The sequence below is a fragment of the Parastagonospora nodorum genome, assembly GCF_000146915.1.
Source record: "Parastagonospora nodorum SN15 chromosome Unknown scaffold_9, whole genome shotgun sequence".
Lineage (NCBI taxonomy): Eukaryota > Fungi > Ascomycota > Dothideomycetes > Pleosporales > Phaeosphaeriaceae > Parastagonospora > Parastagonospora nodorum.
The window spans coordinates 1,151,628-1,165,261 of record NW_001884557.1 but is presented as its reverse complement, the minus strand read 5'-3'; the positions used below and the strand labels follow the sequence as shown (position 1 = coordinate 1,165,261).

Sequence of the window (13,634 nt, the reverse complement as noted above, 5' to 3'; positions counted from 1 at the left end):
TATTTCTGAGCCGCGCACTTGCATTCTGGTGACTGCAGGTAGCCTGCAAGAGACTGGAGGTGGCTTGTAACAGACGAGGAAGGCAACCTTTGGTGACTAGCTCGTGGAAGTGGAGGAGGTGACACAAGGAGTATGTATACATACAGCTGCATTGTTGAAGAGGAAGATGTAGTGATACAGTGAGTTATGAAGAGCCGTACTCGGACCAAACGCAGCTGATTGCATTTGTGAAGCTGATAGTGCCACGGTGACACCGTACACCGTGAATGCGGCGCAGTCAATGAGCTGTCTTCTTACAAGTTCATTGATGGTCTTCGGAGCAGAATCAACTGATGTGTATGCGCGTTAACGCAATCTGACGAAGCAGGAAGGCGCCTGTGGTGATGCGCTGGAAGGAGCGAAGCGTTTAGTAGTGTCACGTGCAATGGCAAACAACACAGCAAGCAATAGGGACAAGCAGGTTTCGGCAGCTGCAACAATCACATTGCGCTCTGAGATGGCAATCAGTAGTTCGAAATGACGTACAGCTGAAATACAGAAAAAACCCAGACTTATCATGAATATCCCGTGACCCGAAACGCCAAAGCCAGAACATGTCAACACCAATCAACAGCTCAGAAGATGCTGTTGACGATGTTTCCTCCAATCGTCGCACCTGCACAAGTCAACTTAAAAGATCCCGTTGACAATCTTTCCGCCAATAGTCGCACCTGCACCGAAGATGGCCGCGTTGCCCAGCTTCTTGCCAAACTTCTTTCCATTCTGCTCCGCCTTGCTGGGCTCCTGGGGCGGCGCCTGCGCGCTGCTGGCGACATCGAGCGGCATGTTGCCGTAGTTTGTGGGGACGGGCGCCGAGGGCGTCATGGGCATCATCGACTTCTCGTCCTTGCGGACGTAGCTGGCGGGGAAGATGCCCTCAATGCCGGTGCGCTCGTTCTTTCCCTTCCACCATTCCGTGTTCATGTACTCGGTCACGGTGACCTTGTCGTTGGGCATGAGCGCGAGGTCGCCGGCGTCTTGCGCGTTGTACTGGTAGAGCGCCGAGGCATATGCGAGCACGGAGGGCCCGACGGGGGCCAGAGGAGCGGAGGGGTACGCTGGCGGCGGCGCATTGGTGTTGTGGTTGTCGGCATAGTAGCCAACATTCGATGACTTCTTCTCGGGTGCTGGTGATGCTGCGGGCGTAGGCTGGCTGTTGATGTTCATGTGCGACATGGCCTGAGTTGGCACCGCCGGCAGGGCGCGGGCGGTGTTCTCGGCGGATACGGGGAGTTGGGAGACAATCGTGTCATGTTGGGCGGAGGTGATGGTCCCGGCTTCGACGAGGAATTGGAGGTTCTTCATGTGTTTAGGAGGCAGCAACAACAGGTATAGGTGGTTGTGTGGAGACATACGTTCTTGATGTCCCCAAGAGACCTGTTCACCATCGCATTTCTGAAGCTGTCGGTCATGATGGGCTATTTCCTGTCTTGTAAGGTCAGCGCGCGAACACGTACCAGTTGCGCAGTACTGCAACATACCAGGTGGGCTCTAAAAAGCGATGTGTTGTGTGCCTGGCAAGTAGGTGAGGTGTCGGGAGCTGATCGGTCGAGCGCGGGCGTTCGAGGTGGAGTAGCGACGCGCGCTACGGCACAGCCATGCCGCATCAATTCGCATTGAGGCTGTGCATGTATTGGCTGCTTTTCACGCAACCTTTGTAATCACAATGAAGCCTCGCATGTGAGACAGGTAAATATGATCGCGTTGCATACATTCCTCTATCGCAGAAGATGCTGGACCCTATCGATGCTCTTCCTCACGCCTAGTGCATTTTCATCATGAGACCATGGAACATCTCTTGCCTCTTGTTCTCGAAAGCATCAAACGCCTTGCCCACAAAGCCAACAGGAATCTGCTCCTTGCCCTCTGTCAAGCCCGCCCAAGCCTCGTTGGTAAACTCTTCCAATGGCATCCCGATGTTGCGTCCGTCCTTGATGTCGGGCTGATGCTTCTCGTCGTGCAATTCCGTTTGTACAGCGGGAGGGAAGATTTCTATGACCTTAATGTTACCCGGCCCGGTGCGCAGCTGCTCGCGAAGTACAAGGATCATATGATGCAGTGCGGCCTTGCTGGCGCAGTAGTTTGGGCAACGCGGTAAAGGCAGGAGTGCAAGGCCGGATGTGGTGTAGATGAAGCTCGTCTCTTTGTTCTGCTTTTGCAGGAACGGCGTGAATGCAGTCGTCAGATGCATGTATGACAGGTAGTTTGTCCGGAACTCCATCTCCAACATGCTCAGATCCACCGTCTCTGGTTTCGAAAAGTCGAAGCCGCGCTGTATGCCTGCATTGAGGAAGACTGAGTCGAGATCCGAATGCTTGCTCGTCACTTCCTTCACAAAGTTTGGGATCTCCTCGAGCTTGCTGATGTCGAAGACGATAGACTGGACCTTCTCGCTGCCATACTTCTGTTGAAATTCATCAAGCTTTTCCTTCCTCCGTCCAACGAGGATAACCTGCTTGCCATCCTGAACAATCTTTTCGGCGAGCGCCCAGCCGATTCCTGAAGTAGCTCCTACCACGAGGGTCTTGTTGTATGCGTAAGACATTGTCGATTCTGTGAGGTGATTGGAATAAAGCTGTACGCGTGATTGAGATTGAGAATGCATTCTGTTATAGAGGTGCGGAACTAGCGGACATCGGCCGCATCATGACGATTTGGCTAGAATTTACCCTGGTTATATCTCGACGGCATTGTGATGATGCAAGTTTTGCCCCACCTCGGCATTCAATCCAGCGATTAGCGGAGATCTGAGAGCTTGCAGTAAAGAGACTTTGAAGGTATACATAGCTATCTGAAGGCTCCTGAGACAACTGGGAACGCACGAGCGAGTTTTCAGGAGGGTAATGGTTATGTGTCTCGTGCACGGTGGGTTTAGTCTGGAATGGAGTGGGTTGTACTGTGTTTCTTCTGATTTGAAATCAAGAAAACAATTCAGCAGTTTCGATCAGCAACATTGACTTATCGAATCAAGCCGAGCCAGTTGACCATCAGATTGAGCCAAAGCCCATGGTCGGAAAAGTCAATTGCGGTCCACCCTCTCGTCTTTAGCACAGCCTGGTCAAGTGTTCCAAGGCCGGTTTCGGCTCGGATAGTTATGCAAAGAAAGATCGCTCTGAAGTTCGAACATTTTCAATCAACGACCATCACTCAATTGACAATCGGGATGTGGCCAAGCTTTGATATTGTGGTGTGCAAAGGCTAAGCCCAGTGCAACCACGGAGATCCCCGCCCGCTGCATCTGATCATGTCACGTGGACGGGCCGCGTCAAAATTGCCAGGTTGCGCTTGCCCTTGAACCCACTGCCTGGAATTTTCAACAAGGATCATTTGCTTTTTCATGCGTTCGCAGGAAGCACGCGCAGTGCTCGTTCCACAGACGACGTCGCCTTCGAATTCGAGGAATTAACACCAAAGGATGGGTGAAAAGGGGTCGTGGTTTTTGGTGAAATTTTACTGGACCGGCTAACCTACACGAGGAGTCGCTCTGCATTTTGCATATGCAATGACGGCAGGCTCCGCAGGAAATTATGCCGTCGCTCTAGCTTCTTTTCTCGTCTGGGTCACTCTGGTACACAACTCTGAATAGCTACAGGTACGTTTTAACGACATGCACCAGCCAGCCTCTAGTCATTTCACGGAAAACGCGTTCACGATCGACACGCGCAAAGCGCTGCACGCCATTCGCCGCGATCCAACAACTATCGACCAGCATTCACTGCGCGAAGGCGCCCTTGGGTGAGCTACCACGTGCGCGTGTCACCATCGCAGTTCATGCTATCATTACGTTTCTAGCCAAAGTCCCTACTTGCGACGATACTCCTGCAGGTCATCGACCGAGATCTCATGAGTCCGCGCTGTGCAGGAGCAGCGTTGCTCGGGCCATTCCTGCAGACTGTACGCTGTCCTTGCTTCACATGATATGTTCGGGACGATCCGGTGGCAGCACTCCCGCTTGAGGGTGTCTTCATCGATGCCTATGGCATTCTGAGCACGACATGTAGGCGAACACGCGCATTCCTGCTTTTCGTGCACATTGGCCGATAGGCGTACCAATCTACCTGACGTTCGCCTGTTGATACAGACTAGATGTCAAAACCTTACAACGTCACATCGAGCGCGTAAAACTGCCATTCAAAAGTTCGAATGTTACACTCATTTCGACAGGTCTTGAAACTATAGAGTTTCTCTAGCGCAAACGTTGACAATACAGCAAGATTGAAATCGCCTATGCCTTGTCTGCCCAGAAGACTCGTAAGGGGCTGCGTCTGCATCTTGCAATCGCTTCGCGGCTCTAGGATCTCCCACTGGTCCAGCACATGTAAGCCGGGGCGGCCCTCGTGATTGAAAGATCGACAGCACGCAAGGAACTTTGTCAAAATGGCCGAGCATCCATAAATTGTGATCACGGACCCATGACCATAGCCTCCTGAAACACAACTTGGCCAGGGCATACATGCTTCGAAAGCACTGCGAAAAGGTTTATCGGGAAGAACAGTACAACGGCTGTCAGTCAGTCTTTGACAGGAACCGTAAACATCACATGCTCGTTTACGCTTCGGTAAGGTTTGACATGCAATCGCGATGCGTTGTCTGTTCGTCTTAGGGTTGTGCATCTTGCCAGCGGAATGGAGGAGCCGCGCAACGGTTGTGCCTTTCATAAAGACAGCATTATGCTACCGCATGTCAATAGTGTTTTTTATCATTGAACTGGTGGGGTAGGAAAGAACGCCGCCTATCATCGTGCCATCCTACAGCTGAGTGTGGCAACGACTGCTATTCCATGGTAGCATTATTCAATGATGTCAAAAACAGGGTAGCCCTGGAGATCACTTTCCAATAGGATCAGGCAAACGCCATGGAAATGGGTATTAATGCCTGGGGCTGATCTTGGTCGCCGGTTACTGAAGTTTATGACGATCGACACCTGGTCAGTTCGGGTTCCATGTTTCAGCCGCCCGGGGAAGTGCTAAACTGTTCCTACCACCACGCTAACCTGTTGACCTCTAAGGGCCTCCTAAGCTCATTGTTAGCGTCAACTCGGCATGGAGAGTGCCTGTCAAATTTCACAACACCTGCAGGCTTCATGGGAATAGCCTGCTAGCCTCATGGGATGACAGGTTATCCTAACACTGACATGGGTTGGATCTGCGATATCTCCATGCCGCTACAGTCTGGACAGGTCTGACACATGGGTGGCCTACAATCGATACTTTCCCCTCGCGCGTCTTAACGCCCCAATGATATAAGGATGGCCTTTGCACACTGGAATCTGTAGCTCAGTCTCGTAGGCCAGGCTCCTTCACCGTCCTTCGACATCTCTATTCACAATGGTTCAAGCTATGCTCGACGGCCTCGGCTGGGCATATATTTCCATTCTCATCATATGGGTAGGTTTCTCTGAGCAACGCAAATGAGAATCTCGCTGACATCGTAACCTCCAGAGCTTTACTCTCGCCGGAGGCATGGTTTTCCTTTGGACTCATCGCTTCGAACCTTCCTTACGTATTCGAAGAGTGCCTCTCCTTCTCGCTGGTGTATTCTCGCTACACTTGTACGGCGCTATCTCCATTATCATTTATCCCGTGGGTTCGTACATCTCTTGCACCACGGAATTCTGGGTCATGAGTATATGGCTGCCTTTTGGTATTGCTTTGTTCCATGCCGCGAACAGTCAGTTTCTACACATGGCCAGTCGACAGAAACAGTTCGCACGCATGAGTACCCTCAAGGATCACAAGTCCATCAACGAGGAGAAGGCTGAGGCCATTGCCAACAGTCGATGGAGGAGGATATTTGCTGGGCTGGAACGGGCCGACAATATCAACCAGACCTTGACATGGATCGGTGTCGGTATGGTTGTCGAGGTTAGATTGCTCGGCGATTCTAGATCTTGTCCCCTGTGCTAATCTTGTGATCTAGTTCCTGCTTACGATCTTTGTCTATTTTGGGTCTAAGAAATTTCACCCTGGCTACGGAATTTTCGACTACACGGTCAAGGGCACCGGAGAAGAAGCGCGCGCTGATTGTGCCAAAGGCTGGGAGTGGTGGCTTTCCATCGTGTGGCAGTTGTTCTGGAGCTGGATATATGCCCCTTACTTGCTATGGAAGTCTCGCAGCGTCCGCGATGTGCATGGTTGGAGGTTGCAGACTATCTGCTGTTGCATTGCTGGGTAAGCTTTACCATCCCTCTTCTTACAACCAATCTAACATCTTCAGATTGCCAGCATCTCCTCTATGGCTTGCGGCCTTGTACGCTCCAGGTTTCAAACACCTGAACGCCTACTTCCCAGCCCCGACCTGAGTTCTCTCTTTGCATATTCATCATGGAATTATGTGCCATCGGGTTCCCCATCTTCGACGTCATCAAGGGCAATTCTCTTCGCCAGGAAACATTGGAAGCTATCGCGAACTGGGAAAAGCGACAAGCAGCGAGCGGACTTGACAAGCATGGCTCCATTTCAAGCCAAGATGCTTCTTCGACTGCCACAACCCTCAAGTCAGCCGGTGCAGTCACAGTCAACAGCACGAGCTCTTTCGAGTCTAATAAGTCTGACATGCTCACCATGACCGCTCTCGAAAACGCGCTACGAACAAACGCCATTCCGCTCCTTCAATTCGCTGCACTGAAGGATTTCTCAGGAGAGAATGTCAGCTTCCTCACTCATATCGCGGACTGGCGACGACACTGGTTCGCACCAAAGAGCTCAACCGCAGATCATCAGCGCAGCCAGTTTATCGCAGCAGCTCGCATCTACGCTCATTTCATCTCACTGGAGTTTTCCGAGTTCCCAATCAACATATCGTCGAAAGAGATGAAGAGATTGTACGTCATGTTCGAGGGCGCCGCGACACTCCTTTACGGCAACAAGCGCGACTCGATCTCCTCATCGGGTTCCGACAACGCTACACCATTCGACAATGCCAAAATCGAGGTTTCCGAATCGGATGTCTACAGCAAGAACAGCCCGCACGGCTCCACGACTGAGCTAACGTCGTCGTCAAATGTCAATCTTGACACATTAGGCCGAGCGAACCTCCGTGCTGTAACTCGGATGGAAGACGTGCACATGGATGAGGTTCTAGCCGACTTCGAGATCCCTGAGAATTTCACCGAACTCGTATTTGACTTTGCGGAACGCGAAATCAAGTATCTCGTGTTGACCAACACCTGGCCAAAGTTTGTCAATCAAGGCCGTGCGAACAGTCAAATGAGCAAAGATCGCGTCGAGGATTTGGAGATGGGTCACAGATGGGCGAAAAAGGTTCTGTGCTCTTCATGAGACTGTTGAGAAATGTACCCTGTTCGAATTCCCATGTGTTCCGTTTGTTATGTTGATGTGCCGTGAATAAAGGACCGAGGCCGCTGTCGAGAGTTAGCCGGGTAGACCTGGTAACACTAACAGAGTTTGTATACGATGCTGCGAGTCAGTTAGTGAGGCTACCGTACACAGAATTCGCACAACACTGTGCAGGATCGTGCTTGCCGTTTGAACCTAATAATATACCGTTGACTTTGTGTAGAGGCAGATCGCGATCCACGGCTGTCGTGATCCGATGGATTTCGAGATAGGCACGAAACATACCTTCCGTATCCAGCCTAGTCATAGCGTTTGACGAGACCTTATCCCCGCGCAACACGACGTTCTTGAACTCTTCTCATCCAACTGAACACTACCAAGATGGCCAAGAACTTGGGAGTCCCAGTGCCCGCTCGGTCGGAACGATCGCAGAATCTCGTATATCGATCGTCGTTGATTGGCATAAGCCTTCTCTTGGCCGTCTTTTGGCTCTCGTCCCATTATTACATCACCGCACCAGGATGGGTTCCCAAAATAACCTCGCACGGGGAGACCGAGCCGCGATGCCCTCAGGTCCAGCCACTGGTACCGGCCAAGACGTCTAAAGAGCTGGATGATATGCAAGCGTACCTTGAATCTGATGATTTCAAGAAGGTTGCTATTGAGCGCCTGTCCGGTGCAGTCAAGGTGCCCACTCAGAGCTATGATGATCTCGGCGAGATTGGCGAGGATGCGCGCTGGGATATTTTTTACGACTTTGCTGTGTATCTGGAAAAGACTTACCCGCTTGTGCATGCGAATCTACAGCTCGAGAAAGTCAACACGCATGGCTTGTTGTACACGTGGGCGGGCAAGGATGCGAGCCTGAAGCCAAATCTGCTGATGGCCCATCAGGACGTCGTGCCTGTTCCAGAAAGCACAGTCAAGAGCTGGACGTATCCTCCATTTGACGGACACTTTGACGGGACGTTCGTGTGGGGGCGTGGAGCAAGTGACTGCAAGAACCAACTGATTGGCATCTTATCAGCCGTTGAGGCGCTCCTCTCTGCGAACTTCGAGCCGCAGCGAACGCTCATCTTGTCTTTCGGATTTGACGAAGAGATTTCCGGTGGACAAGGAGCTCATCATCTTGCAGACTATTTGATCAAGAAGCTCGGCCACAACTCGATTGCTGCCATTGTTGATGAGGGCGCTGTGAATATTGAGAGCTGGGGTGCCAACTTCGCTGTTCCTGGTGTTGGCGAAAAAGGCTACATTGATGTAGACATTATAGTCAGGATGCCGGGTGGTCATTCTAGCATCCCACCTAAGCACAACGGCATCGGCGTGGCGAGCGAGCTCATCACACAGATCGAAGCTAACCCATACGAACCCCATCTCTACGATGAGAACCCATATCTCGGCCTTCTCAACTGCGGAGCTGAGCATGCTCCAGAGTTCCCCAAGAAGCTCGACAAGCTGCTCAGCAAACGGTCAAGCAAAAGCAAGACTTGTTCAAAGAAGAGTAAGAAAGATGCTCTCGCAATCGAAGCAGCGAAGGCCGGGCCTGGAATCAAATATCTCTTCACTAGCTCTGTCGCAGTCGACATCATCCACGGTGGTGTCAAGAACAATGCATTGCCCGAGCGCACTCAAATTACAGTCAATCATCGGGTCAACGTCGGATCCACCACCGACGCCATCAAGGCACACATCGCCTCCATAGCCGCCGATGTTGCGCACAAGTACAATCTGACCCTCAACGCCTACAACGCGACAGAAACTCCATCAAGCATTACACTTTCGGTTAAACACATTACAGTGGAGCCCGCTCCGGTCACACCAACGACACTTCACACTTCGTCCAACTCGACGCGCTTGACGCCTTACAGTGTATTGTCTGGTACTACTCGCGCACTGTACGGTAAAGACTTGATCGTATCACCGGGCATCATGACTGGCCAATACCGACACAAGATACTACTGGGATTTGAGCGAGCATATCCTTCAGATACGGGCCTGGGTGGGATAAGGATCAAGACGGCATGGGGAACATTCACACCGTTGATGAGAAGATGGGGGTCAAGGGGCACGTGGATACGACGAGGTGGATGTGGTCTTGGATCAGAGAATATGGATGAGGCGGAGTTGTGATTGTACTCGTTACGCTGTTGTATTGTGTGTAAGACAGACAGAGTTGCATAAGAAGGCATTTAGACTGGGAGCATACGAAGTTGGGTCGCTGTACGGCGGCGGCACAACTAACGACAATGTCACAATGTGGACCTTCCACTCTGTTAATAGTTGGAGGAAGTCACCGTCGTCTGGAGACGAGGCAATAAAGTGGAGTGATCTGAATTCAGTGGGTATTAGACCAACTTTAGACGCGATAATAGTAGTTAACATCTTTGGCTCTTTGCCTGCAAAACCTTATCACTTCCATTCTTCATCTTTCACTTCGGCCAGATTAGAGCATATCCAATGATGGACTAAGGTTTGCGCAGGGATGACACTGTGTCGGGATATTCGGTATCAGCTCAGTCGCTGGCATTACCAGTTGCAACAATTCATGCGCGCTTCATTCAGATGCGCAGCACTATTGGCCTACAATAGCCTTCAGGGTATGCAATATTGATATAGTACCGTGCGTCTAGTAGAGAATGCGTCCGAGTACATGTGCCTCTTATATAGGGAGTGGACAGTCGTGCTCGAGTATGGATCACAGTGATCGCTTCTGGGCTGTATGCAAGATGATTACCGACTGGGTTGAGATATCACTTGAGTATAGCATTATCATTCTGCGAGAAGAGCCACGTTTGAAGCGGCTACAATTTAGCAATGATTTGTATGTGCCCATCATGAAAACCTTAGATGTCCCGCAAAACCTTACAGCTATACTAGCAGTCTGGGACTGGGAGCGGAACGTCTATGGTTGGGTTGGAAATATTACCGATGTTCCAGACCCCAAGAAGTTTGTAAAGGCAGCTGGGCTTTGCGGCCGAGGCAATGAGGCCAAATCTGTAAAATATGTACGGGCCGGCATGTACGTAATCTTATAATGAGCTCTTCGTCGATCTTCTTTCACAATACTGTAAGGTGTTGTATAGGATACTCGGCTGATAGAAATCAGAAGCATGTGTTTGTTTCTAATGGAAAACTCGGACATGTCAGTGTCCGGTACTTCTACTTTAGCTATAGAAAAAGTCACGAAAACACGTTTATCGTCAAAATCAAGTTGCGCAGCCTTGATCGTTTGCTTGCTGAGTGACGATATTTTGCATGGGATATATAGTCTACTCCGATCAAGTGCATTCACATATGAACTCTTGAGTCAAAGCCGTGAAGCAATAGCACATGTTGTCTCAAGTTCAATCGTATCATCAGCAACGTTTTCTTCATTGTGCACTCACATTCAATCAATTGCGATGTCTTCTTTAACACACGGCACTACGTAAACTGCCTATGCACATCCAGCACACCGACCTCCTCTCTCGCCCGGTTCTTAGTAGCTCTGGGTTAAGCATAACTCAATAAGCGGTAGTATTCTCTACAGCACTGTGTGAGCACCATTCCCGTAGTAGCAATTAAATCCGCCTGTAAAATTCACTAATTGAGTAGGCAGTCGTGTATTGTCATTTAGTTTTATGTTAGATCACCGTGTGAATGTACCGCAAATTGTCGACACCGAGCTACTCATAATCTTGGTTCCGTTCTCACAAGATTCCAGAGCCCAATACTTGGATTAACTCCACTTGTAACTCAACTCAATATGTCATACAAAATGTGGGAAACTTGTGATGCTCACCATGAGAACCAGGACAATGGCAAGCGGTTCAGCGCATACGCCTGCATCAACCCACTAGACGATACAATCACGTGGTTTAGATGTTCGCAAAGCAGCATTGAAAACTTCATGAGGCATTTCCTCCAGCAGCTGCTTATCATCGTTGGTCCTTTGCTGAAATCCCACAATCTTCGAGTCAGTTTGTTCGAGGAGCTGCCTCATGACGGACGTCACCATGGGATGAACTACATGCTTCAGAAGGAGCGCATTCTCAAGAAGAACGGAAAGTCAGCAGAGTTGTGTATCAAGATACGGCTACTTAAGGGCCCAAACATGTGGCACATGTATCCGCTCGGAGAGCTTCTCGATATCTTCTGTCATGAGTTGGCTCACTGTTGGCATCGAGAGCACGGAGATGATTTCCTCCGAAAATGGGTAGAACTGAGGAGTGAGCTCGAAAAGGACCTGGGAGGAATTTTAAAGGTATACATGCGCAACAGGCAATATGCAGATAGGATCAAGACTCTGATCGAGGCTGACCGAGGACTTCCACCTGGTAAGCTTCCTTTCATCCCTGAGTATACACGCCAGCCAAACACCACCAGTATGGAGGCTGTAGAGCGATGGGACAAGAAGTTTCGGTACATGCTCCAGCATGCCAAAACTCTTGATGCGAAGAAATGAGTGTAGAATTGTTGTCAAGTCTACAAGCAGTTCAGCAAGTACTCAGTTAACAGAAGCTAGTGTTTTATCTGTATTGTAAAGAGGAGCACGCTTTTCCGCAGATGTTAAGCCAAATATGCAGCAATTCTAAGTGGTGGCTGTAATCGATATGCAATAATAATTGTGTTCATCAATTGTCAGTGCAAATCACAGAACAGTTCTTTTTAAGTATTTGTTTTAAACACTGCGACACTGTCAGAATGGCTACAACTAATTGTCTAGCACTGAATATGTACAGAAGAATGATGGTATTTGGCTTACGTATATTTTCAGGGCTGTGAAAATCAATCCTAGTTAACCTCGTGACTACAGCGTGATCGATATGCCTACCTAGGCAGCAGTGAATTAACACTGTGAATTCACAGCAGCTACGGAGTGTTCATGAGAGTAGCATAAACACTATACCAATCAGCCGTAGGTCGTTGGCAATGTGATTGCACAAGCATGCGGTCTAACTTATGTCAGTCCACCGTGATGTGCATTCATTATCTACCATTCACCATATAAACCCTTGCACCTCTTCTCCTCCAAACATCACACAACTCAACTAAACAGAAAACTTCTACCAAGATGGATAACCTGGAACCCACCGCTAAAACTCGGCAATCTGTTCACAGCGTCCTTTTAGGTACCAGTCCGTACCTGGCTTCCAACGGGATACGAATGGCCGTATCACTTATCCTATTATGATTAACGTATACGAAGGCTGGAGCAAGATGATGGTGTCAGAATTTTTCGAAACTCTGCTGAGAATTGTCCAACCTCTAATCGAAGCCCATGATTTAACGATACTGGCGCTGGACGAAATGAATCCTGCCCGTCATGGAGATTTCGGCTTATTCTTTCCTTGCGTGAAGGGCGAGCAAGATTGGAGTACCAAACGAACGGCTTGCCATGGCCATGTCGCATTACGCTCCATATACCAGTAACTCAGGATCTGGGTGACGAGGCTTTGATCGGCCAGATCCTGGACATTATGTGTCACGAGTTGGCTCACAGCTGGTATCAACCAGAATCACACGGCGACTGGTTTGTACGCAAGTGGGCAGAGTTAAGGCTCGAATTGGAGCAGTATCTGGGTGGGAATATTCGAGTGCGAAATCTTCGCGGGCTGTCGAATTATGATGCACGGTTCGCGGCACTGGCCAAAGAGGAATCGAAGACAGTGCCAAAGCAGCCAGACCAGGAGAGCATTGGAGCGATCGAGAACTGGAAGAAGGCTGTAGCAGACAAGTGGCGGCCGTTGATTGCCGAGAAAGCGGCGGATAAAGAAGTCACTGCCGTTCGTTGGGACTTTGAGTTCTCCACGTCAGGCCCCAGCGACAACAACAAGATAGTCGAGATCGTCAAGACCGCCCGGGAAATGTGTATCGTTCAATGATAAGTCGGTCAAGATGGCTAATGATGTTTTGAACGTCGAGCCAGACTTCACTTAGCACAAAACCGTCGGGAGAAGATAATCCGGCCACAATCACAGAGAAGAGCCAGCTGTCAAGTTGACACTTCACTAATTGAGGACTGAATATCCGTACAATACACTGTTTCTTTCATTCAACCACCCAGAAATCTGTACAATACACTATAGATGTCATCAAATCAAGTTATCTCTGCTTACATACAAGCGGATCTTTACTCACACGCGAAACACGCTATCACTGCCTAACATCAATACACAGTACCTTCCCACCGAGCGAATAAACTTATTCTCACCCCTTACATCCTCATATCGTATCCCCATACTCTTCTATCCTATATCAAAATGTATCCAACTCTTCTATCCTATCACCGAAAATTCCCAAGCCCAACTAATC

General features: G+C 49.7%; 7 protein-coding genes across 7 annotated transcripts; 5 read left to right on the top strand and 2 right to left on the bottom strand.

The window, feature by feature from the left end:
* Window positions 1-461: 461 nt before the first annotated feature.
* Window positions 462-1,565, bottom strand: SNOG_06604 (hypothetical protein). The gene is made up of 3 exons (XM_001796918.1): window positions 1,521-1,565; window positions 1,395-1,468; window positions 462-1,338 (listed from the first exon to the last, which is right to left on the bottom strand). Exons 2-3 carry the CDS (start codon window positions 1,449-1,451, stop codon window positions 670-672), a joined length of 726 nt encoding a protein of 241 aa, XP_001796970.1. The 5' UTR covers window positions 1,452-1,468; window positions 1,521-1,565; the 3' UTR covers window positions 462-669.
* A 166-nt stretch (window positions 1,566-1,731) lies between these two features.
* On the bottom strand, window positions 1,732-2,584 carry SNOG_06603 (hypothetical protein; the record flags this gene model as incomplete). Its single annotated transcript, XM_001796917.1, has 1 exon — window positions 1,732-2,584. One exon carries the CDS (start codon window positions 2,582-2,584, stop codon window positions 1,802-1,804), a length of 783 nt encoding a protein of 260 aa, XP_001796969.1. The 3' UTR covers window positions 1,732-1,801.
* A 957-nt stretch (window positions 2,585-3,541) lies between these two features.
* SNOG_06602 (hypothetical protein) lies at window positions 3,542-3,778 on the top strand (the record flags this gene model as incomplete). The annotated part of the gene is made up of 2 exons (XM_001796916.1): window positions 3,542-3,607; window positions 3,632-3,778. The coding sequence occupies 2 exons, from the start codon at window positions 3,542-3,544 to the stop codon at window positions 3,776-3,778; spliced, it is 213 nt and encodes a 70-aa protein (XP_001796968.1).
* Window positions 3,779-5,723: 1,945 nt separating this feature from the next.
* SNOG_06601 (hypothetical protein) lies at window positions 5,724-7,319 on the top strand (the record flags this gene model as incomplete). Its single annotated transcript, XM_001796915.1, has 3 exons — window positions 5,724-5,903; window positions 5,959-6,156; window positions 6,330-7,319. 3 exons carry the CDS (start codon window positions 5,724-5,726, stop codon window positions 7,317-7,319), a joined length of 1,368 nt encoding a protein of 455 aa, XP_001796967.1.
* Window positions 7,320-7,718: 399 nt separating this feature from the next.
* Window positions 7,719-9,244, top strand: SNOG_06599 (hypothetical protein; the record flags this gene model as incomplete). The annotated part of the gene is made up of 2 exons (XM_001796914.1): window positions 7,719-9,061; window positions 9,139-9,244. The coding sequence occupies 2 exons, from the start codon at window positions 7,719-7,721 to the stop codon at window positions 9,242-9,244; spliced, it is 1,449 nt and encodes a 482-aa protein (XP_001796966.1).
* Window positions 9,245-11,085: 1,841 nt separating this feature from the next.
* SNOG_06598 (hypothetical protein) lies at window positions 11,086-11,784 on the top strand (the record flags this gene model as incomplete). Its single annotated transcript, XM_001796913.1, has 1 exon — window positions 11,086-11,784. The coding sequence occupies one exon, from the start codon at window positions 11,086-11,088 to the stop codon at window positions 11,782-11,784; it is 699 nt and encodes a 232-aa protein (XP_001796965.1).
* A 933-nt stretch (window positions 11,785-12,717) lies between these two features.
* On the top strand, window positions 12,718-13,204 carry SNOG_06597 (hypothetical protein; the record flags this gene model as incomplete). Its single annotated transcript, XM_001796912.1, has 2 exons — window positions 12,718-12,748; window positions 12,837-13,204. 2 exons carry the CDS (start codon window positions 12,718-12,720, stop codon window positions 13,202-13,204), a joined length of 399 nt encoding a protein of 132 aa, XP_001796964.1.
* Between the last annotated feature and the right edge of the window lie 430 nt (window positions 13,205-13,634).